This window comes from Phocoena phocoena, chromosome 19 (assembly GCF_963924675.1).
Source record: "Phocoena phocoena chromosome 19, mPhoPho1.1, whole genome shotgun sequence".
Taxonomy (NCBI): domain Eukaryota; kingdom Metazoa; phylum Chordata; class Mammalia; order Artiodactyla; family Phocoenidae; genus Phocoena; species Phocoena phocoena.
The window spans coordinates 59,044,358-59,069,011 of NC_089237.1; the positions used below are offsets into that span (position 1 = coordinate 59,044,358).

The 24,654-nt window shown below is 64.0% G+C and overlaps 1 protein-coding gene across 1 annotated transcript; it reads right to left on the bottom strand.

Annotated features, from left to right (window-relative positions):
* Positions 1 to 549: 549 nt before the first annotated feature.
* Positions 550 to 14,398, bottom strand: RAI1 (retinoic acid induced 1). The gene is made up of 5 exons (XM_065898079.1): positions 8,888 to 14,398; positions 5,131 to 5,224; positions 1,907 to 2,018; positions 1,308 to 1,651; positions 550 to 680 (listed from the first exon to the last, which is right to left on the bottom strand). The coding sequence occupies exons 1-5, from the start codon at positions 14,390 to 14,392 to the stop codon at positions 550 to 552; spliced, it is 6,186 nt and encodes a 2,061-aa protein (XP_065754151.1). The 5' UTR covers positions 14,393 to 14,398.
* Between the last annotated feature and the right edge of the window lie 10,256 nt (positions 14,399 to 24,654).

A 24,654-nucleotide genomic window follows, 5' to 3' on the forward strand; every position in this document is an offset into this window, starting at 1 on the left:
GCAGGAGCTACAACCTGGGTCTCCCTGTGTGTCTGGGTGTCAGTCTCCCCTGCCTGACCCCTGTCCCCTTCCCGGAGGTCACGTGGGTGTGGCTGGGCAGCAAGGGCTTCTTTCCTGTACCTGCAGTAAGGTCCCCAGAGCCCAGCCCTCCCCTCCCCTCCCCTCCCCTCCATTCCAACCTCTCCCCCAGAGCCTGGCCCCTCTCCCAGCAAAATCGGGTCAGAATCCACGGGCTGCAGAATTCCAAAACAATCGTCGTATCTTTATTGACTTTTTTTTTTTTCTGAATGCAATGACTGTTTTTTTTTACTCTTAAGGAAAATAAACATCTTTTAGAAACAGCTCGATACACACAGTCTTCAGTGTGAAGCAGTATCCTAATAGGAACACTAGTGTTAACATTTACATCTCCGTATATATTATATATATGTATAGTATACATATATACACACTATGTAACGAGGCCGGGGAGAGTACGCACGTTCACCGTTTTACAGTCATATGTACAGGAAGTTTCTAGGGCGGCCCCGGGCTGGGGCTGCATCAGGCCTATCGAAGCGTGGACAGAGCTGAGGACACGGACAGACAGGCGGACGAACTAGCGGGCACTGGCCCGGGCGGTGGTGGCTGCTTGGGGAAGGAGGCAGCGCCGGAGCCCCCTTCCCAGCAAGGGCCCCGTGCTGAGGGGCACACGACGCACAGCGGCGACACACGGGAGAAGCGAGCATGTTCCCAACATATATACATTCTATGTGACATATATATAGAGGGGCACACAGGTGTGTACATGGATCTAGCGCTGTCTCCGCTCCCGTGCGAGTGGCGCTGCGGCCCCCGGAGACGGTGGTCGTGCAGAGGGTCGGTCATGCGTCTGCCGGGGGTGCACTCTGGTCGCGACTTTTAGTTTTGCGCTCCCAGGCTGGGCTCCGGGGACGGGGCGGACTGGAAGGGAGATGAGCAGAAGCCAGCGGGAGCCAGTCCGGCCCACGCCCGGGGAGCCCGCATCCCCTGAGCACGGGCCCCAGGCCCCCGGCCCTCCCGACTCGCACGAAGGTTTTGGCCAAGGCTGGGAAGGAAGGGCGCACAGCCTCCGGCCCCTCCTGCGCCGGACAGGCTTCGGCTCCCCCCGCCCCCAGCCTCGTTCCAGGAGACACGTCCTGGAGGGAAGCCAGCCTCGGCCTCTTCGGACCCCACCCCACTCCCAGGGTGCCCAGCTGCGTGCCAATACCGACCCACGTAGAATGTGTGCCACGTCGTCCTGAAACTTCCAGGGGGAGAAGCGTATCCCCAGGCTAAAGGCCTCCCACCCACGCCGGAGCCTGGGTGTTCCAAGGAGTCTGGCCGCTCCGCGGGCTCCCCTTCTCCAAGCCTGGCCGGGGGATGGGGGCGAGAAGGCCCTGTGCCGTCCGGTTCCGGGAGCAGACGGATCCGGAACCTGTTTTCTTCCCGACCGGGGACCACTAGTTTCCGCCCGAGGAGGCCAGATCCAAGATCCGGGTTCCGGATCAAGGATCGGCTCTGGACCCGCGCCGGAAGCAGCGCAAAGGCGCGGGGGCTGCGCCGGCGGCTCCTCTCCTCGGCGTCGGCGGCGTCGGCGGGCGGGCGGGATCCGGCGGCTCCTCCGGCCGGGGGTGGATTACAATGGCAGCCTCTGCGGGGAAGAGACGCGCGGCTAGTTGCTGACTGCGGGGCACCTGCCGAGCAGTCGACTCCTCCAGACCCGCCCCTCGGCCCCGACCCCGCCCGCTCCTCCAGAGCGAGGCCCCACCTGCAGCTTTGCCCATAGGCCAGTCCCCGCGCCCCGCCCCGCCCTGGACTGGCCCCGCCTCCCGCACGTGCGGGCTGTATAAGTGGCCCGGGGCCCACCCGTGCTGATCCGCCCCCGCCTGGTCTGCCCGGAACCGGCGTTCCCGCGCCGGGGCTCCTCTCCAGCCTGGGCCCCTCCAGGGGAGGCTCGCGGTCACCCACCTTATGTTTGGGGCATTTCAAAGAAAAGTTCTCTTCGATGAATATGCAACCTGTGAGCAAGAGAAGTTCGTGCGGTCAGAACGGCGTCTTGTCCGGCCGGGAGGGGGGCCCACCGCCCCGGACGCCCTCAGCTGCAGGTTTTTTTTCCAAAGAGTAAGTCAGCCTCTGCTTGAAATCCGACCCAATCCGAACTCTGTCAGCCCTCCAGCCCCGCTGGCCTATCTGTCCTTTACTCTCCTTTCCCCTCCCTCTGGAACCCCCTTTTGTCATGGGGAGGCCTCCCCACTCTCCCCCTCCCCCTCGCCCTCCCCCTCCCCCGCTGTGCTTTGCTGGGCCATACTGGTCACTCCCTCCTGGTGGTCCGGGCCCAGCCCCTAGGTAGGCCTTGACGACACCCAGGGGGTGCTCAGTGAACGTGCGTTGACCAGCTGGGACTGGGGGTGGCACTTCCAGAGGCATCGTGCTCGGCCGCCCCCTGCAGCCACTCTGGACGTGGGGAGGAGGGCCAGTCACCCAGCCCCAGCCCCTCTCCTGGTGTCTGCACTTGGGGAGCCAGGGCCCAGCTGACAAAGTGGCCTGGGGCCCGCTCTGCTAGCTCCAACGTGGGCTGCCTAACAAAGGGCGCAGGGTCAGTGGGCCTGGGCAGCTCTGGTGCCCTGCGGTCTGAGGGTCTGGCCCAGACCCCTGGAGAGCCCCACGGAGGACCGTACTTCCAGACCCGGGTCGGGCAGGTGCAAGGTGGGGGGCAGGTGCAAGGTGGGGGGCTAACTGCTGGGGGGCTCCTGCCTGCCCAGCTCACTCCCTGGGTTCTCCCCGCGCCCCCCTGCTGCCTGGAGCCAGGTCCCCCTCCCCTCTGGCTGCTAGGCTCACTAATCCTGCCCCCTTCTCTGGCCACTGTACCCCCTCCATGCCCCTCCCTCACACCACCCCCTCCGGGCTCTGCCAAACTCTCCAACCCTTAGGCAGATACCTCAGGTTCAACCCCAAAGGGAGCTGCACGTGTGGGGATTAACCGCCCCCCACACCCGGCCTTGCACAGCTCCTCTGTGAAGGAGAGAGGGGGCTGCCCAGCTGGGCCTGGTGGAGCGGGGAGGCCATGCAGAGCAGAGAGGAGCTGGCCCAGCTGGGGCCCCAGCTCATCTGGGTCCACCAGCCTCAGCTGAGCTGCCGGCTGACTACGGCCACCTGGGTGAGCTCAATCTGGCATGCGGCAGGGCCCGCCTGCCCACACACCCCCTCCTGAGATGTGCTGGAGGCTGGGCCTGGAAGGTCCGGTGGCTGATACACCAGTGGCACAGCCTGCCCTGCCAAGGGCCTGCTCACTGAGCTGGGGACGCTGGCCACCTCCCTCTCCCCGCTCCTCCCAGCACGGCCCTGCTTCCTGTGCTTGCAAAGCCTCTGAGGCGCAGGCTCCATCTGCACCTGCAGCCCCTCTCTCCGGAATGCAGGGCTCTGTCACAGGTCTGCTCAGGCCAGCATCTCATCTGCCCCCTGCAGCCCTACAGAGAGCTCTACTAGATGGGGAATTCCTCAAAGACATCACTGGAAACAGTTTGTATCGCTCCAAGCCTGGTATATATGTCGCACCACAAGTCAGCTCCTGCCCACCTCCCTTGACCTCTTGAGGACTGGCTCCAATGTCACCTCCTCCTAGAAGCCCTCTTGGATTCCCTCCCAAATCGGGATGGATCTCTCAGCACAGTCTCTCCTCGTCTGGTCTCCGTAACTTTAGGCAAGGATCACGGTTTTCCTGTCTGTCCCACTGAGACATGAGCCCCCAAGGAGGCTGGGAAGCTGGAACACCGGAGAGGACAGTGCACAGGATGTGGAGCCGGCCAGACGGTGAGTCACACCCTGGTCCTGTTCCTACAGTGCTGTGGCCACGGGTAAGACAGCCTGTCTGTGAAGGTGCCGCTGGAGACAGTGCAAGGCCTGGCACGGGGCTGGCAGAGCGCAGGCGCAAACCTAATCACTGCGGGAGGAGAGCTGCAGCCCGCGGCACCTGTTCCTGGAGGTCAGGCCCGGGGTCTGGTGAAGTGGCGGAGTCCACATTACAATCTGGTTCCCACGGCCCTCAGGGCAGGGTGTGGAGCCAGAGCGGCCCCCATGTCCCGCTCCAGCACGTTCCCTTCCTAAGGTGCTAGCGCCTCAGCCCTCACCAAGGAACCGTCACCGCTCAGTCCCGTGTGTGCTCCTGGGGGTGGCTCGGTGTGGGCTGATGCCAGGAAGTGGCATTCAGGTGGGAAGAGGGGTCCCTGGGCTGTGGGAGCAGCGAGGGTCCTGCCAGGAGATGCCTCTGCCCTGCAGTCGTGCGACAGGGTCACGATAACCTCACCCTCTTCCAGGGCAGCAGGGGGCGGGGGACAGAGATTGCGGGGGCTGGCCCCCAAATCGGACCGGGGCTGCCCTTTCCGGGTCGTGCTTGTGATCTCACTCCCTGCTCCAGACAGCTGCAGAAAGAAATGACTCTAACCTCAGCTGTACAGATGGGGAACCGAGTGCAGAGACATCGGTGGACTCACCCAGTCCACACCTGAAGCATGCCACCAGGACTGGGGGCTCCGGGCTCTCTGGCCCAGGCCATCAGTATGCCACCTGCCTGGTGATGATAGGTGCTCGATAAATGCCCGCGGGTCAAGTGAGCGAGGGAGTGGAGAGAATGAGGCAGGTGCAGGGGAGCCTGGTCCTGACTCCAGGGCCCACCGTCCTGCTTAAACCTTCCACAGCTGTGCCGTGGAGCCAGGGGGAGTCTGTCTTGAACTTCCTCTCCTTCTATCTCACTCAATTTTTGTCACTGAACTATCTTTTCTCCTTTTTCTCCAACCCAGTGAACTATTCAGCCTTTTTCCAAGGCCCAGCCCAGTAGCCCTGCTCTTGGAGGCCTGAGACCCTCCCGAGCTGTAGGCACCCCTCGGCAATGGCAGCTCACATACAGCTTTCCACTTTGTAGTTTGTGCTTCTGGGCACTCCTCCAGCAGGTGGCTGGGGACTGACGTGTCTCCTTGTCAGCAGCACTGCCCAGTACAGGGCCCGGCCGAGAGACACGAGAAGGTAAAGAATTGCTGGGGCAGGAGAAGAGGGAAGCCGACGGGTCAAGTGGGGTCAGTTCGAGGAGCTGTGCCTGCGTCCCCCGACCTTCGGTCCCCTTGGGCTGGCTCTTACCCGCATCGCTGGCACATGGGTAATGGTAGGTGTGGATGCATCCTTTGTGGCAGCACCCGATAGTGGCCCCGGCTTCTTGGCAGCTGGAACAAGTCTGGCGAGGAGAGAGGGAAGACAGGTGAGTCTGCAGCTGAGGGGCCCGGCCCCCACCCCTTCCTCCCCGGGGGCCCTGGAAAGGCAGCTTGGAGGGAGGCTCAGGATGGACATCCATAGGGTTGGTTTTGTGGCAGCCGCCGGCCTGGCACCTTGGGCGGGGGGAGCTCTCGGGGCGGGAAAGCAACCATCTTGTGGATAAGCCTCGGCATCCCGCAGGCCCGGGCGAGCCCCAGCTCAGCCACTGTGTACCGCCTGACCTCAGCCAAGCAACTCCGCTCCTCCCGCCTCGTCCATACAGGGGGGACAGCGCCTGCCTTATGGGACAGTCGTGAAGGTTAAATGGGCAACTCCGTGTGCCCAGTGGATGACAACGCACGGGGCCAGTCACCGCCCGGCTGTGCCCTCGCCTGCCAGCTCCTCCCCACAGCCTCCGGGTGGGCAGCTTCATGGACGCCACTTCACAGACAGTGAAGCTGAGGCCCCCACTCCAGGCGGAGGTGATCCGGGCTTAGAACGAGCACTGGACCCAGAGTCGGCGCTCTACTCAGAGAGGCCGCTCACCCTGCCCAGGACCCACGAGGAGGAAACAGCCACTGCCTGAACGCGGGGCTCATGTAAACCCTACGCCGGCCGGCACGGCAACTGGCCCACTCGGCCTCTCAAAAGCCAAAACCGTGGTCTGCGCTTGGGGGCTGCCCCAGGTTGGGCCCAGCTGCCTGCAGGGGGACGTGCCAGGACAGGATGGCGATGCCAGGAAGCCCCTTGGAAGCAAAACCTGAGGCCTGGGGAGGGACAGGCTGGTCCCCAGATCCTGCAGACCCCCTGTGCAGCAGGGGAGTGAGGTTTGGGAGGGGGAGGGGGGCAGGCCCCCGCGCGGAGGCTAAGCCACTGTAACCAGTAACTGCAGTTCGTGACACACCAGGCACACGTGGAGGCCGCCTCCTGAGAACACCCCGATGGCATCAGCGTCACTTTATTTTATACAGGTGAGGGATGAGAGCTCAGAAACGCCGAGTAACTTGCCCAAGGGCACACAGCTCAAGAGCAGCTGGGTGGGCTTTGAGCCCAGCAACGCCGCTGGAGCACAGGCTGGCGGTCATGGTGCCTCACTGTTCGGGGTGGGGGGCAGGGGTGGGCTCCTTCCCATGCCAGGGACTGATGGGGACCCCACCCCCAGCAGGTGGGAGGCCAGGAATGAGTCTTCTCACGCCCTTCCTGGGCCTAGCCTGAGAAGTGCCTGGGAATGTGCGTTCTGGAGCCGAGCTGGGGTGGGGAGCTAGAGTGGGGGCTGGGGGTCGGCCTGGAATATCCATTCCCTCAGGATGGCAGTCTCCTTCTGGTCAGGACTGAGCCTCCTAGGACGCTGTGGCAAAGGTGTGATGGAGGAGTGGGCCCCCAGACCGGGCCCAAGTGGCCCTTGATGGCTAAACAGCGACAGTGGGCTCCTCTGGTGATGGCCTCACGCCACCCCGCCTGCACTGAGGAGGCCCCCAAACCCTTGAGACAGGCATTTTAGATGTGGAGAAATGGAGATACGGAGAGGCCTTGGGCCCTTCCGACCCCAGCGCCCACGTTCTGAGCTGTTCCCCTGGGTGGGTGATGGGGGGCCTGGGAGTTTGTGGGGAGAGGCAGCCTCTGGGCAGACTAGGAAACTGAGGTCCCTGGAGGTGGGCACAGCACGGCTCAGGGCAGGTAGGTGTGTAGGGGCCCCCAGAAAGGGACACAGAAGGAAGAGGGGTGACCCCGGGCCTGTGCAGAAGTTCTGTTCCCGCACATCCAGGGTGCTGACGGGTGTGAAGGCCGGGGTCCGGCTGTCCCCGCAGCTCCACCCTGCTGACGGGCTTCGGCGCCCCGAGGCTCACAGAGGACGGTGACTTGCTGGGGTCACAGAACTGGCTCTTGGGGCAGAGCTGGGATTGGAACCGGGGTCTGCCTGACTCCAAGGCTGCGCGCTACCACCGAGCTCCAAGGCAGAAAGGGTCTTGGGGGGACGGGCGGCCCACGGAGGTCTGGGCTTGTCAGTGGTCAGGGGGCTGAACCATGACCTGGGAAACCCCAGACCCCGCCCGTCTTTGCAGGCAGGGTGTCCTCCAGGTACGGGCGCTGCTTTAATGAGCTCCACCTGGCCCGGGACCACCTCTCTGGCAAGGCGGCTGGTGACCACCCCTGTTCTGACCTTCCCAGGGATGCTCCCAGGGTGGGAGCATGGCACAGCGGGCAGAGATGGGGCGACTGGGCCAAGCTCCAGCTCCGTGACGTAACAGTCGCATGACGCCAGGAAACTGCGAGGCCACTCGGCCCCCCGGCTTCCTCCCCAGGCCAACAGGAGGTTGGTGCAGTGAGGTGAGACCAAAGCGCCTGGAACAGGCGACCTGGGAAAGCGGGGGTTGGCTCCTGTGCTTGGACAAGGTGCAGAAGCAGTGCAGCCTAGTGGGGCGGAGCAAGCCGGGGAGACTTTCAGGAGGCCACAGGTGGCCGCTAGCTGGCCTGGTGATCTGAGCGTTTGGTATTATCTTTTAATGGCGGGAGACACCTGAACCTATCTCAGTGCCGCTGGGAAGGAGGCAGTGAGGAGGGAGAGAAGCAGACACACAGGAGGGAGGGGAGGAGGCCGGAGGCAGGAGGCAGGAAGGGTGAGGGCTCCGGGTCTTGGGGCTGCTGTCGGGCTGGAGGACCCCGCACGGAGAGGGTCAGGCGCCGGAAACAGGGAGGTGTGGGCAGCCCAGTAGCGCCCCCCTGCCCAGCATAGGGCTGTCCGCGTGGCTGGTGCCAGGGGTGGGGGTACCCAGAGGGAACAGGTGGGCACAGGGCAGTGGGGCCCCGAGGGCTGGGGAGCGGGGCAGGAGCACGGGCTGCAGGAGAGTGCCGAGTCCCACCCCATCCCCGGGAGTGAGGGGATGGGGGTCCCCTCGGTGATCGGAGTAATGGTCACACTGCTGAGACAACATGCTAGTGTCATCCAGGTGGCTGCCACTGTCACTGGCCCCAGGAGGTAGTCACGGAGCACGTGGACGGGCCAGGCATGGCTGTAATAGTTTTATGGGTGTGAACTCAATCCTCAGGGCCCCTCCACAGGGGACTATCATGCCCACTTTAGAGATAAGGAAACGGAGGCACAGAGAGGTTAGGTTATATTCTCGGACACACACAGCGAGGGGCAGCGCTGGGACCTAAACCAAGTCCTCGGCGACTGCAGTTCCTCAGGGGACGTTTTAGGGCCTCGCAGGAAAGGTTCCTGGACCACCCTGCCCCTAAGGGCTCACAATCCAGCCACCTGGTGCTGGAGAGGCTCTTCCCCCGCAGGTCCCGCTGCACCTGAGGCCACGGAGGCAACCCCCTGACGTGCAGTTCTGGGGCCTGAGCTTCTCAGCTGATGAGGTGAGCAGGGGGCTTGGGTGGGGGCGTGCTGCAGCCGCAAGGGGCCGAGTGCGTGTGTGGTGGGTACAGGGCTGAGCAGGCAGTAAGGGGCCACAGTGGGAGGTCTGGGGCAGGGCTGGGCAGATGTGTCCTGCCTCGGCCTGGAGTGTGCCTCCACGTTCTGGCTAGGCTCCCCGCGTTATTCATTGTGATTGCTGTGTGTTTGGGCCAGATTGTAGCATTAGAGAGATGGCCTGCCTGCCTGCAGAACCTGAGGTCCCCACCGGCTGGGCTGGCCTCTTACCATGTCCATGGCCACCTTCATGGCCTCCTGCAGCCCAAAGAGCTTCCCGGCCACCAGGTAGACCCCGCCCGTCCACACGGCGCAGGCCTCGTGCACCCAGTGCTCCTGTGCGTCCCCGCCAGGCTCTGCCAGTGGCTCCTTGCTGCACTCGTGCTTGCGGCTCCTGTCAGCTGGGGCCGTCTCTTCACCACCTTCCCCCCGACCGTCACAGCAGTAGCAACTCTGCAGCCGCCGGGACAGGCCCCGGGCGCTGGTGCGCAGGGAGCCCTGCTTGGCTGGATCGGCTGGGCCATCAGGCCTGGGGGGCTTCCCGGTGGTGGTGGCGGTGGCGGTGGCGGCAGCGGCGGCGGCAGCTGGGCACTCGAGGCCTTTGAGTGTCCTCTCAAGAGGCAGAGAGGCCTCCTCGCAGGTGCTCTCTGGCCGCACCTTCTCCTTGAGTTTTGGCTTCTTTTTGGGGAGGCAGTGTCCGGGGTAGTAGGGCCCACAGAGATCCCCGAGGTCCTTGAAGTTGGCTGGGTTTTGGCAGAGGCAGCAAACAAGGCAAGAGGTACTCAGGGCCTTGGAGACCACGGGCCCCAGATGCATGGTGGAGGAGAGGGGTAGGGAGGGCCGAGGCTGCAGGATGGAGCCTCCAGGGAGCGTGGCTAGGGAGGCCCCGGCCGCGTCCAAGGAGAAGGAGCAAGAGGATGAAGAGGAGGAAGGCTTCCTGTGGGGCTTGGGCTCGTCTCCGGGGGAGTTGACTACAGTACATACGGTGGTGAACGCATCCCGCTTCTCCACCCGCACGAAGGGCGAGAAGGCGGGGGTGCGGCTGTCTGCTCGCAGTCGCTTGCAGGAGGAAATGTATTTGAGGCGGATTTCAGGCTCCGCGGGATCCAGGGGCAGCACCTGCTGCTGTCGCCGCCGCTTGGCACGCCCCTTACAGGGTGAGGTGGCGGCGTTCTTGGCCCGGCCCCGCGTCAGGCGCTTCCGCTTGGAATAGCTGCTGTAGTTGGCGTGGCCAGGCTGCTTCTGTGCCCTCACCTGGGGCTGGCAGGGCCGGCCCTCAGGGGGCTGGGAGGCCAGCCCCAGCTCCTCCGTCTTTGGCTTCTTGCCTCCTCCGCCAGAGCTGTCCTCGCTGCCCCCCTGCGTGCTGCTGGCCGTCAGGAGCAGAGCTGGGCCGAGATGAGGTCTCTTCTCCAGGGAGCCTTTGGGGAGTCCGAGGGCTCCAGCCCTGCCTTTCCGGCTTCTCTTCTTAGGTGCCAGGGCAGTGCCCCCGGGCAGTAGGGCCTCTGGGGATGTGAAGGCCTCAGTTTTGAAACCGTCAGTCGAGGACAGTTTCTTATTGTTCACGAGTTTGCCTTTTAAGGATCTGTTGGTCGGATTTCTGCATAACGGATCGGCCCCCAAGGCTGCTGGGAACTTCTGCCCAGTGCTCACGTTTAAGAGACCTTCTTCTGCCCTCAGCGGGCTGCCCCCTGCGCTCTTGAGCCCGCGGTCCTTCTCGGGGAGGGATGGGCTCAGAGGATTCCCGGGAGGGGCCCCTGGTGCTCTGCACGCGAACTTTTTCAGGCTGGGCGAGGTGATCTTCTGCACGATGGCCTCCAGCTTCAGGCCCCGGCCTTTCCGGGGGGGCAGCACCTTGGTCTTCATGGCCCCCTGGATGGATGCCCGTGAGGCCAGCTTCAGGCTGGCGTCAGGGGTCTCCGGGGGCGGCGGCTTTGCCGTGGGCTCACTGTTGCCGCCCTTGGCGGGCTTGGCCTTCTTGGGAGACGTCATCCTCTTGAAGAGGGTGGGAGGGCCCTCGGCCCCCTCCTCCTTCGTGTCCCCGCTGGTGCTGCCGCTGCGTAAGACCAGGTTGCGCTTCTTGGTGGGGACAGGTGCCATGAAGGCCGACTTCCTCTTGAGGGTGTGCAGGGGCCGATCGGAGAGCTTGCCGCCTGCACCAGGCTTGGGGACCCTTGCCCGTTGGCCCGCCCTGCCCTCCTTCTGGGGGCTACCGGCGACCTTGAACGTGGCGGGCAGGTGGTTGTTGGCGAGGAGCTTCTTGGCGGCGCGGCAGTTGGGGAGCCGGCTCTCCGAGGCCCGTCGCCGCTTGCAGTGGAAGGCCTCCTGCGTCCTGGTGCGGGACCGGAGGATCATGGAGCGCTGGTCTTTGCCTGGTGCATCCGGCGAGTCCGTCTCCTTGGTCTTGGAGCCCATGGGGCTGCTGTCGGAGGCCACGGGCAGGGCGGCCGGGTTGCTGGGGCTGGAAGCGGCCTTGGGGGAGGGCTTCCCCACCCGCTTGCCCGACTTGAAGGCGGCTCGCTGCTTACCCCCCAGCTTGTCTGGGGGGGCAGGGGTGGTGGGCAGGCCCGGGGGTCCGGGTGTGCGGGGCTCACTCAGGGCCGTGAAGGAGCGGGTGCACATCCTGGGGAGCCCTTCCGAGGTCCCCCGGCCTGGGGCCCCCGCCCCTTCCATCTGTCCCTGGGGGGGCCCCGTGCACGATTCAGGGAGCAGCAGGTCTTTGGGCAGCGCCGGGGCCCTGCACGGGGAATCCTCGGCCTCGGGCAGCCCCCGGTGCACCCGCCGGCTCCGTAAGCTTTTGCCACGAGGCACAGGCTCCTTCTTGGCGATGGGCGCCTCGGGCACAGCGGGCTTGTTCGGCTTCTGGGTCAGGGAGGCTTCCGGGGCCAGGGCAGTGGAATCCCCCGGGGCCAGCGCCCCCTCGGGCCCCTCTTCCCCCGGCTTCATGTGGGAGAGGGAGGACTCGAACCAGCTCTGCACCTTGGACTCGGTGCCCACGGTGGGGCCCAGCAAGATGACGGACTCGCCAGACAGGGCACACGGGGAGCCCCAGCCGGTCTTGGGGTCCAGCACCTCCTCCACCTCCTCCTTGCCACACAGCAGCGGGGCCTTGGGCGACAGCGGGTCCTGCAGGCCCGGCCTCTGCTCGGGGCTGCCCAGGAGCTCGCACAGAGACGAGTACTCCTCCGCCTCCAAGTCCCCCTTCCTGCCGGCGGGCGGCAGCAGCGGGAGGTCTCCGAAGTCAGTGGCGGAGCAGCAGTGCCGGCTGTCCTCCAGCCACCGGTCGGCCTTGCCCACCTCGGGACACTGCAGCAGCCCGCCCGCCTCCTCCTTCACCCCGCCCCCCTCCTCCTGCTGGGAGTCCCGGGGCACCACGGCCTTCTCCCCCGAGGGCTGCTCCTCCTGGAAGCCCAGGCAGGCCGAAGCCTCGCGGGCGTCCTCCTGGCCGACGCTGTCGGCGGCCTTCCCGCCCTGCTCCAGGCCCTTGGCGAGCTCGCCGGGGTGCAGTCCCCACCGGGGACAGGCGTCCCCCAGGTTCTCCTCGGGCCAGGCGAAGGGGTTGGCGCCGTCCGCTGAGCTGGTGGCGGTCGTGTCTGGGAAGCAGTCGAAAGCCGCCGTGGCGGGGTCCGAGGCGGCGGCCCCCAGCGTGGGCTTGGCACCAAAGGAGAGGGGACCAGTTGTCTTCTTGGGGTCAGGGGTGGCGAAGCCCACGGAGGGATCTTCGAACAGCCCCGGGCCGAAGTCCTTGGTGCCGCCGCCCTTCTCCAGCTGCAGGGCCTCGGGCAGGGCGTCCTGCTCCCCCGGCCGCGGCCACGCACCCTTGGCCACGGGGTCCAAGCAGGCGCTGTGGTTCTCCAGCGAGAAGGGCGGCTTGCCGGTGTCCTTGGCCAGGCCGGGCGCCTCGGCCCAGACCTTGTCGGCCTTCTCGCTGATGGCCTCCTGCAGCCCCAGGATCTCGGAGGCCAGGTCCTCCTGCGCCAGGGCGCTGAGCAGCAGGCGCGGGCAGTCCCGCTCGCCAGCCACGAGCTTGGAGAAGCTGTCGAGCGGCAGGCTGCCGTGCAGGCTCTGGAAGGAGTCATCGGACTTGGTGGACATGTCGTCGGGTGAAGTCACGGAGCAGGTGGACACGGACTCGGGCTTGGCCTTGGAGCTGCCGTGGACCCTGGCGGGGCTGCCGCGGGCCTGGCTGCAGTAGAGGAAGCTGCGCTCCAGCGGGTCCTCGGAGCCGCTCAGGTAGTCGGCCTCGGGCGGCTCGGCGTGCGTGGACTGCGGCGTGCTGCTCAGCGGCTCCGACAGCGGCGTGCCTGCCGGCTCGGCTGAGTAGCCGCTGCCCTCGGGGCTGCAGTGCTGGCTCTTGTGCTGCTCCGGGGTCCGGGCCGCCAGGCTCTTGGCGCCCTTCTTCTGGGGCAGGGCCGCCTTGGAGAGCAGCAGCTGCTGCACGGTGCTGGAGATGTTTTCCACCTGCGAGGTCAGCGCCGTGAGGCTGTGCAGGCTCAGGTCTGACAGCAGGCTCTCGGGAAGCTTGTCCTTCTGCAGGGCCTTGCAGTTGGCGGCCTGGGCATCCACGGAGCCGGCGGCGTCCGTCGGGGAGGGGTTGAGCAGGGGCAGGAAGTGGCTGTGGTCCGCGAGACCGGCGGGGAAGGCTCCGGGGCCCAGCGGCTGCGGGTTGTAGGGAAAGCTCTCCAGGTTGGGCATCAGCGGCGACGGGGTGGAGCTGTAGGAAGGGGAGCGGCCCACGGAGCGAGCGGGTGAGTGGCTGGAGCCGGGGCTGAAGGTCTGGTAGTACTGCTCCGGGGTCCTGACGGCCGCGTCCGGCTGGCAGTAGCCTGGGCCTTGCTGCCCGTAGTGTTGGTACTTGGTGAGGTTCTGGTAGTGGAGGGTTTCCTGGGCGTGGTGGCGGCTCTGGAGGGCTTGCTGCTGCTGCTGCTGCTTCTGGGGCTCGTAGCTGAGGCGCCCAGGCTGGTAGGCGTGAAGGCTCGGGACCCGCTGGCCTGGGGCCAGGCCGGCGTTGGCGGTCAGCGGCCTGTCGTGGGGCTGGGTGGACGGGGCCGTGCAGCTCTTGTAGGAGTGGGCCCCCTGCCCGCCGCCCTGGCCGGTGGAGGAGTAGGTGGAGGAGACGGGGAAGGACTGGGACTGCTGGGGGAAGTGGCTGCCCGGGGGGAAGGGCAGGGGCGAGGCGAGGTCGTTCTGGGGCTTCTGCCTTTGGAGCTTGGGGTAAGCCAGGGGCTGCGGGGGCTGCTGCGGGACGTGGAGGGTGTGAGTCCGAAAGGGCAGCTGGGCGCCCTGCTCTGGGTACTGCCGGGCGGGGGGCGCTGCTGTCTTTTTCATCAGGCTCTCGTCATATTTGCCCACCGCCCCTGGCAGGGGTTGCGGCTGCGGGGGTGGTGGCTGCGGCGCCCCCCAGGCCTGCAGGCCCTCCTCCCCTGAGTAGCGGCCGGGGTAGGGGCTGCCGTCCTGGACAGCGTAGCCCGGGAAGGACGGCCTCCCCTGCGGGGCCTGCGGAGAGGACAGGCCTTTGCTGGCGCGCGCCGCCGTGGCGGGCGTGCCGGCGCCGCCCTCGTAGCTGGGGAAGGGCTGCGGGCCGTAATAGTCCTTGGTCAGCAGACGCTGCCGGTCGCAGCTCAGCCCAGCCTGACTCGGCTGCTGCCGGTAATTCTCCAGGCGAGATGTCTCCTGTGAGGTCTGCTGGTAGGTCTGCTGTTTGCCATGGAAACCACACCTTTCTCGAAAAGACTGCATGACTCGGGCTGGTTATCTGTGAAAAGAGAAAGGGCGAGAGGGAGGGCGGGGAGGGGCAGAGGGAGAGCGATTCAGACGAGCCATTTCCTCTCCCTCGGAGAGCCAGCCCCCCTCCCGGCCCTGCCCTCTCCCGCAGCCTCCCCACCAGCTGTGCACATATTGACAACTTCTGTGTCAGGGACGTGTGCTCTGTAATTCCCGCTCCGACAGGGATGGGTACAGGGAGGCCACCGAGGAGGGAGGTGCGACCCGGCTGCCCAGCGCCAGGTCACTGGGGAGCTGCCCCCTCCCCCAGCCGGCTCCCCCTCCCTCCCCCACAGCCCTTCCCTGCCATTTCAGAATCATTTAGCAGGGCAATTCCCCGCTCCCCTGTCCCCTGGGGCTGCTGGATCCGGTAAGCTAGCCCCAGTGCAGCAGTGTTCAGGCGTGACCCAGCGTGCGGGGGGCTGGGGACAGCTTGCCCCTGCCCCAGAAGCCACTCAGCAAGGCCTGGCGCGCGCACACGCACGCACACGCACACACACACACACACCTCCTCCATCACTGCCATGCCATCTGGAATCTGTTCCTTCCAGCAGACGCTGATTAGGGGCTGCCGAGCCACTGTAGGCATAAAATGTCCCCTCCTCGACTCCCAGGAACGCAGGACGGCGGCACCTGCCTCCTGTTTTTCATACGTAGGTACGTAAACAGATTACGTGGCCCAGGGCTGCGGTCCCTCCACGTGAGAGGCACCTCCACGTGAGAGGCAGCCCTGGGCCTCCTGGGTGGGCGGGGCCTGCACGGGGTCAGGGCCAGGCCGAGAGCCCATCTGTTTATGATTTTAGGGGCCGGCGCGCACAGGGTCTGACCTGCCCCAAAGCAGGATCGGGGGGTCAGGAAGTGACCCTGGAGTGGGGGTGGGGGGGGGGCCTTCAGGGCAGAACAACTGGATTCACATAACAGGCCAGCTGTAGCGTCCAGGCTAATGGTGGTCCTGCCGCCACCCAAGACCCTCGGAGGAGGGAGGAAGGAGTAAGGATGCCCCAGGCTCAGGAGTCCTGATGGTGAGGGATGGCGGTAGCCTGCGTCCCTGGGCACGGCGTTTACGCACACCATGCTCGCCTGCACGGCCCAGGCCCCCAGGAGGGCACAGGGGACCTCGCAGTGCCTGTTCCCAACCCCAAAGAGGAAGGGGTGGCTCGCCATGGGCTACGAGCCTCCAGGGCTCTGCGGGGGGAGCACAGAGAACGGGGTGGGGGACAGGCACACGTGGAGGGAGGGGCTCCCCCAAGAGGTACAGCTCACCCCTTCTTCACCCAGATCCCACCTCCATGCTCTCCTCATGCGGTGGCCGGGGAGTGGGGCGGGGTGCTGACCAGGGAGGGGGTCAAGCCTGGGGTGGCCGGGCGACCCCAGGAGCCCTGTCAGCACAGCCCAGGCCAACCTCCCTGTCCTTGGCAGTCGGCTGCCCGGACTCAGGGACTGAAGCCCATGACCCTGGAGAGGGCTCGGCCCCTGCCCACAGGACGGGTCACAGCCCCATGCCATGTACTCTCCCTGGCTCATCACAGGCGCCCGACACCGAGGATACCCCCTTCTGACCCAGTTTAGTCCATCCTGGCAGCAGTCAAACACGACAGGAGGTGCCTGCTGTGACCCAGCCTTGGTTCCAGGGCACCTCCCCCACGGGGCTCCGGGAGGGGGGGTGCCGGCGGGGGCGGGGGCGGGAGGAGGCTCCTTCTGCCCTTGGGCAGTGCACACGGGCGGGCACTCCCTCTGGCCCAGGCCTGAGCTGGCAGGTGGCGGCCTCTGCTCAGGGTGTCCTCTGCAGTCCCCGCGCTCTGCCCTCCCTGGCCTCGCTCATGAGCCCGGAATTCGCAAACCGAGGCCCACTCTGAAGGCTGCGCGTCGTATATCCGCACAAATTACGTTTCGGCTTTTATTACCCAGATCGCTCTCATTTCCCACAGAGCGTCTTGTGGATATCGTTAACATTTCTACAGCTTTTTTTTTTTTTTAATATTTTTTCGCATTCTCTACAAATGCGTTACCAGAAACGTTATTTAAAAAGAGTGCTCTGGCCAGTGTCCCCTTCCCTGTTTAATCAGTCCAGCTGTTGCGTCTTTTAATTTCGCAGAGCCGTATTACAGCGGGTTTTCCAACACACAGGAGCAGCTGGACGCGGTGAAAGCATCTATCTCTAAGACAAGACAGTTCAATTAAAATACGCGAAGCCCAGTGACTGGTGGAGAAGGCAGGCAAAACTGCCTCCCCAGCACCACCTCCGACCCCAGGCCCAGGGAGGGGAGGGGTGCAGGAACAAAGGCCACCTCTCAGAGCCACCAGGTCCCCGGCCCCGCCAGCTCTGCCAGGAGAAAATGGGGCTCAGCCTCTTTAAGAGGTGCCTCAGGCCTGCCACAGGCTCTGTTGTTATTAATGATTATGATTAGTTTTCAAGAGCACTAGAAAAGGACAGGCGGGAGAGAGGCAGGCTGAGAGCTGGGGTGGGCGGCATCAGGAGGGGGCGGAAAGGGGTTCGCTGGGCAGAGAGATGGTGACCTCTGAACCCGGGAGGAGAGGTGGCAGCGGAGGGGTGCAGGCTGGGGGTCTGGCCTCTGTTCTGCTAGACTGAGAAGGGGCGGGGGTCAGGGGAGGGCACCCAGTAACATACCTTCACAGGACGACTCCTGGTCCAGACCCGCCTCCCCCCCCCCCCTCCCCCCAGACACTCGGTCAAGGCCACATCTCAGGTTCTAGCCAAACTGGGAGAGAAGGAAGAAGGAAAGAGAGGAAAGAAGGAAGGGAGGAGGAAGTCAGTCCTGAGCTCCAGAGCGACCAGTGCTTCTGTGGCGACTCCTGCGAGCCGGCCTGCCCAGGCCCCTGGTCCAGGCAGAAACAGCGCAAAGCTGGGCCAGGCCGCAGGGCCCACCCGTGCCCCGGGACTCCTCCAGCTCAGCGACGGGTCTCCCTGCTCCCCACGCCGTGAAAGAGGGTGTGACGAGCCCCACAGACACCCTCAGGCCCCAGGCACGAGGCCATCGGGCCCCCGAAGGCCTTAGGCAGCAGGGCGACCAGGGCTCAGCCGTGTTTTCAGGCAAAGAGCACGGCTCTGCGGTCCTTGCAAGGCACTGCGGGACCCGCTGGGGGGCAGGGGCGGCCTTGCCCGCGGTGCCTGCCCACCCCGTGTCTGCACACTCACTGCTTTGACTGCTCTGCCCTTTCAGGGGAGGCTCAGAGGGGCGAGGCCTGCGTGTGAGCCACCCACAGGGCAGTTCCTCGTGACGGATGCCACAGCGGCATGGATGGCCCTCGCCAAGAATTTCCAGCTTAGAGGAAGGCCCCTTGGAGCGCGATAAGGAAAGGGGGGTGCCCAGGTCCCCTCTGCAACCTGCGTGGCCCCAGAAGCCGGGTCGGGCCCCACCCAACTATAGGCAATCTACTAGTGGGCAGTGGTGGCCCCTGGCTGCCTGCTGTACCCTGGGCAGCCTCAGAGACAACTCACCACAGCCTCTCCAGCCCCCAGGGTCAGGCCCCGGTCAGGGAAGTGGGCCCAGCGTGGGCCGGAGCTGCTGTAGCTCCCGCAGGGACCTGGGAGGGAGGGGCGAGGCGGAAGCTTCTGTTCCCCAGCGGGGGCCCTGGGGCCATCCCACTCACTCACTCACCCAAGGTTCTTTTTTATGACCTGGTTTTCTGATTTGCAGCTGCAGGGAAAAAACTTTAAAACCCAACCCACTCAAGGCCTGGGGACGAGGAAGGAGGGGAAAGTTACCTGAGTCAGGAGGCTGGGGATGGGGGTGTCCCAGGAGGAACGGAATGGTGGGACCACCTTGTGCCTCCCCATGTGCTGTAGGACACCTTGATGAAAATGATCGATCATTAGTCAGGCCTACTGCTATTTTGAATCCCAAAAGCCTGGCCTAAGTGGGGGGAAGGGGTGTTTGCAAGGACTCCCCAGGACAAGAGAGCCCAGGGCCCCCAGGCCTCTGGGACAGGTAGGGAGGGTCCTTGGGCCAGGCACCAGGAGAGGTCAGCTTGGGGCAGAGGGGGCCCATCCCGCGCATAAGGAATCCCAGAGAACAAGGCAGCCCCCACCCCGAAGTACGGCCTCTCAAGACCACCCTCTGTGGGCAACAACCATCCTCGTTCACGGGCACCCATGGGAGAACCCCACAAGGATCCAGCACACCCCTCTCTGCAGGGCCGGAGGTCTTGATGTTCAGACAAGTTATGGGGTGAGACGGGGAGAAGCAGGAAGACAGCCGGGCTCCTTAGCTGAGGCTAGGGACCCCGGGGCAGGGGGAGGTCTCGGGGCTCTTTGGAGGACGTGTGAATGGGGGGGGGGGCAGAGACTTCTGGTCTCTCCAGGGGTCTGGTAAAGCCTCCCCTCGAAGCCCACCAACGATGCCTCTTCCAAGGACCCAGCGGCGGAGACAGCCAAGACCTACTAAGCCCCCAGAAAGAGAGCCTCCCCTCAGGGTCAACCCACCAGGAGGACGCGCTGCCCTGCCCCGGGCATCACCGCCGTCCTGGGCACCATCTGGGCCCCGCCTGCGGAGCTCTCAGCCCGGCCGCCTCACCCCTGCCCCACAGTGCAGTTTCTGGGATGTGAGGGCCAGCTGAGCCGGAGGGGCCCACGGCCCAGGGGGTGAGGGCAGATGGCTAGCCGGACCCCTCCCCGCCGTGAGGTGTGGGGCAGCAAGGATTCGGCGCAGCCAAGCTGTTGGCACTCACGAGCCCTCCGGGGGAGGCTGGCGGGTGGGGGGCCCACCCTGCTATCGGCTCCACACCCATTAGTCTCTTGTGGACAGTGGTTGCTTTTACATCATTTTATCCACCACTCCCCAACTCTGTCAAATGAGGAAAAGAAAATCCAGCACACAGCTAAGGGGGCTGGGGTCAGTGGTGCCAGTTTCAAGGTGAAGGAGCTGGTCCAGAGGCTGGCATGGGGGGCTGCCCAGCTGCCCCATGCCCCGCTGGTCTCGCGGGTCTGCACAGTGCAGAGGATCTGTTTGCTGGTTTTCAGGGGAGGCAGAGAAGGCAAAGAGAGAGCCTAACCTCTCAGCCCCGTCTTGTCCTGGACACCCCACGTGCCCCACCCACCGTGACTTCCCGGGGAAGAGGACGTACCAAGGTGCCCAGCTGGTGGTCAGTGTGGCACCTTCCTGAGCCTCAGGGCCTTTACACCGCCTTTTCCTCTGCTGGGAATACCATTCTCAGGTACCACGTGGCTCCTCTGGCTCCCTGGGCTCCAAGCCTTTGCTCACGTCACCTCAGGTGGCCGACCCTAACCACTGTTTGAAACCCACACTCCACCGCCCCCCCCCCCACTTCTCCAAGGTAACAAGTCATATGGCTGGCTGGCTGGCTTTATTACTGCCTCTCCTCTTTAGAAAGTAAGTTCCACAAGAGTAGGATTTTTGCCTGTTTTGTTCACAGCCATATCCCCAAGTCCCTGAACAATAACTGTTGAATGTATATTGTTTAAAATGTCACATGGGGGACTTCCCTGGTGGCGCAGAGGTTAAGAATCCGCCTGCCAACGCAGGGGACACGGGTTCGATCCCTGGTCCGGGAAGATCCCACATGCCGCGGAGCAGCTAAGCCCGTGCGCCACAACTACTGAGCCTGCTTTCTAGAGCCCGTGAGCCACAAGTCCTGAAGCCCGTGCGCCTAGAGCCCCTGCTCTGCAACAAGAGAAGCCACTGCAATGAGAAGCCTGTGCGCCGCAACTAGAGAGAGCCCGCGCACAGCAGCGAAGACCCAATGCAGCCAAAAATAAGTAAATAAATAAATAAAAACGTCACACGGGACTTCCCTGGTGGTCCAGTGGTTAAGACTCCACGCTTCCACTGCAGGGAGCACAGGTTCGATCCGTGGTCGGGGAACTAAGATCCTCCATGCCGCACGGTGCAGCCAATAAATAAATAAAATCCAAAGTCTAATTGTTGAAAAATAAATGAATAAAACATCACATTATGAAAATACCCAGAACAAGGTCGAGTGGAGGTGCAGAGCACATTTGGGTGGGGGTGAGGGGCTTGTGGCCACAGCTCCTCCTCAGTCACTTGACAAGATCTCCCTCGGGCCTGGCAGGTAACGCCCCGTGAAGGGTGAGCAAGGAGGTAAAGTGCTCCAGCTGACTGCTGCCGGTGGGAAGGAGGGCCCAGGGTGCCAGAGCCTCCGAGTGTTTTACAGAAAGAGGAATCTCTCATTTCAAAAAACGTTATCTGGGCAGAAGAGCTAAACAGACATCTCTCCAAAGAAGACATACAGATAGATGGCCAACAGGCACATGAAAGGACGCTCAACTGTCACTAGTCATTAGAGGAACGCAAATCAAAACAACAAGGTACCACCTCACACCGGTCAGAAAGGCCACCATTAAAAAGTCTACGAATAACAAATGCTGGAGAGGATGTGGAGAAAAGGGAACCCTCCTGCACTGTTGGTGGGAATGTAAGTTGGTGCAGCCACTATGGTGAACAGTATGGAGGTTCCTCAAAAAACTAAAAATAGAGCTGCCATGTGATCCAGCAAGCCCACTCCTGGGCATGTATCCGGATGAAACTATAATTTGAAAAGACACACGCACCCCTATGTTCACAGCGGCGCTATTCGCAATATCCAAGACATGGAACCAAGGTAAATAAAGAAGATGCGGTACATGTATACGAAGGAATACTCCTCAGCCGTAAAAAAGAATGAAATAATGCCATCTGCAGCGACACGGATGGACCCAGAGACGATCATACTAAGCAAGAACGAGAAAGACGAACAGCACACGGCATCACTTATATGTGGAAGCTACAGTAGGACACAAAGGAACACGTCCACAAAACAGAAACAGACTCACAGACGTAGAGAACAGACTTGTGGTTGCCAAAGGGTAAGTGCAGATGGGGGAGGGATGGATTGGGAGTTTGGGATTAGCAGATGCAAACTAGTATACACAGGATGGATAAACAACAAGGTCCTGCCGTATGGCACAGGAAACTATATTCCACATCCTTGATAAACCATAAAGGGAAAGAATATGAAAAACATATATAGGTATAATCGAATCACTTTGCTGTACAAAAGAAATTAATACAACATTGTAAATCAACTAGACTTCAATAAAATTTTTTAAAAAATGTTATCAACCAAGTAAAAACTTTAACACCCCGGAGATCAAGAGAACTGGTCTGCGGGCTGTATTTGCTCACAAGCTCCTGGTGTCAAATGCAGATGGCACTTGGCCCGAGTGAGGCTTCTGGGAGAAGCCCTGAGGCCAGCACGAACCAGTTAAGCTCTGGATGGAACCAAAGGGGAAGCACTGGGGGCCTGCGGGAGGGCGGCGCTGGGCAGCGGCGGTCCCATGGGGCCAGAGCAACGGGGGCTGCAAAGGCTGGGCGGCGGAAGGCCCGAGGCCCACAGAGGAGCCCTAGCCTCCTTGAGAGCTCCGCCCCACCTTCCTTCCACGTTGCTGGGTCCCTGGTGGCCCTCATCAGCGGTAATTACATAATGAATGGTCTAATGAGCCGGCTCACCTGTGCATCCCTCACTGGGAAGCAGCCTGATGAGGGCAGGGGCTTCATCTGTTGGGTCCTAGGCTCGAAGCCTAGAAACGGCCCCAAGTAGCTGCCTATTCAATGCTGCTTGGATGGGTGGGTGGATGAACAGATGGGTGCGGGTGCGTTACCTGACCCTCACCACAGCCCTGACGACAGGCCTGGAGGCCAGGACACGCGCAACAGCCAACCAGGAAGGGAAGATGGAGCTTGTGTTCTGCCCTCCGCAGCCCCCCGGGTCACAGCCCTCTGTGCCCGAGCCCACTCGCTTGCCAAGCCCGTCTCCACTTAGCCTACAGTGTGCACAGGGGCCAACCTGGGCGCTGAGGAAACACAGGACAATGCAATGGCTCCAGCCCTCCTGAGGCAGACAGACACAGACGAGGCTCTGGGGGCCGGGAGAGGAGGTGGTCAGGGCAGGCTGGAAGGAGGGGGCCCGCCCCGTGGGAGGACCGGCCTGAGTGAGGTGGGGCGGGGGACTGAGCAGGTGCGGTGGCTGCAGTTACCCCCCCTCCCCTACCTCAGGTGGCCTGGCTGCTGCAGCCAATGGTCAAATGCCCACCGTCCTCACGGTACCAATCCCTGGCAATCCTGCAAAGTCACCCCCATTCGTCAGCTGCCTGCATCACTGCTCCCGCGGAAGGGCCACTCTCCCCCACTCTGGGAGGCCCACTGGTCTGTGGCCAGAGCTGGAGTGGGGTCTCCGACTTGTTTCTGACAGGGGTGCCTGCATCCCCCCCTACCGCCCGGCCAACAGGGCCAGCTGCTAAGAGCAGTGAGCCACCAGAAGCCACTTTCTGCAGAGCATACTGGAGGTCAAACCTCCCCCCCTCGTTTTGCAGAGGGTTCCCATAGAGGGGCAGTGACTTGTCCGGAAGGCCCAGCAGGGCTGAGATCTGTGCTCTGTGCCCCAGAATGGCCCCTCTGCCCACCAGAAAATGAACTCTGAGCTGGAGGCCAAAAGTGGGGGCCCAGATCCTCTTCCTGGACACCCAGTTTCCCAGGGGCCAGGGAACGGCCCCCTTCCTCAGCCCGGGAGGGAACCTCCCCTCCCTTTCCTGCCTCTGACACCCCCTCCCTCTCTGCAGCATGCCGACAGCCCCTCCCATCCCCCCTCCACCTGGGGGAGCTGGGGAATCGGCGCCCCCTCCCACCCCCAGCCCCCAGGGGAGGAAGCGGCCTGTCAGGCCGCCACGGCGTGTCAAATCCTCTTGCTGCCTAATTGTGAGACGGCGGCGTTTAAAGAAACGCTTTTCTGGCCGCCTGCCACACCGCAAACTGCTTGGTATAATTTTATTATTAAGGAGAGAGAAAAAGAGGGAGGGGGTTATAGGAGAGACAGAGAGGAAGGGAGTGAGGAAAGGAAGTTGCTTAGTCCGAGTCAGCTGGTGGAGTATTCTCAACGTGGAAGCGGGCCGGCTTTCCAGTTGGCAAGCTGACTCCGTTAATTGCGCATTTAGCCTCTACTTAGGGTAATTGAAACGAAGCGGGGCCCGGGTCTGACAGTTAGGGTCTGCGCCTCGGCCGTTAACCCTTCCGCCCCCGCCCTCGCGGCTCCCACGCACCCCGGGAGCGCGGGCGGCCGGCGTGTGCCCCAGCGCCGGCAGGGTTAACGCGTCTCGAGAGCCGGGCGCCGGCCGAGCGGGGGATGGGAACGAGGATGGGGAGCCGCGCGGGGTGTGCGGGGGCGTCTGCGGCCTCGCCGCCCCCCTGCAACAGATGTTTCAGGCGTGTAAGACAAAGGCAGAGCGCCTGCCGCTGCCGGGAGAAAATCCGCAGGACTCCCTCAGGGGCAGGTAAAATTTCACCTTCTATTTGTGTTCCCCCCGCCCGGTTTCCCGGCCTCTGCGCCAATCCGGAAAGCGCCACCAAAGACGCCGCGCCGCCGCCTCCGCCGCCCAACCCGCTGACCCCAGCAAGGTCGCGGCGACCTCGGGCTCCGCCAGACGCGCGCGGGCCCCTCCTGGGGCGCCCCCGGCCGCGGTCCCGCGATCGTAGGCGCCGGGAGCAAGGAAGGGGCACTCTTCTCGCCACGAGGCGGAGGCGAGGTGGACGCCGCGCGCCTCCCTCCTGCCCGCGCTGGGACCCCGGGGGCTGCGCCCCTCCAGCCCCCATCATTCATCTCCCTGATTCCCGCTGTAGCCGCCCTCGGAAGTCAGCCGAGTGAAGCAGCTGTTCCTTGCACACTCCACTTGACCAAAGATGATGATAAATGAGGCCCGGGCCGCGTCGGGGACGCGGCGGCCGCCGCGAGGGGCGCGCAGGGCGGGGCGTACGACCCGCACCCCCTCCCCGCGCTCCGGGAAGGGCGAGGACGCGAAGGACAGACGGCGACGTGCAAAATCAAAGGCCCGCACTCCCCTGCCGGCGCCCCGCGCTGCCCCGGCGCCGGCGAAGAGAAGCCGGGCGGAGAGGTGCACCGCGGCCCAGGCGGAGACCCCCTTCTCACGGTGGCGCCGCCGCCCGGCCACCCCTTCGCACCCCGGCCCCCGGTGCCTCGGTCCCCACCGCGCCCTCGCCCCCACCCCCGCGCCTCAAACCTATTAACGCTCGTAAATAATGAATAATGGAGCGAAGCTTCCCTCGGCCGCGCGAGGCTGCGGGCGGGGCCGCCGCCGCCAGCTGCGCCCGGTCCCGGGGAGGGGGCGCCCCGGCCGGGCGCGGGGGCTCGGGCGCGCGGCCCCGCACACGTGCAGCCGCGGCGCGCAGGCGGGCACCCCGCCCGCCGAG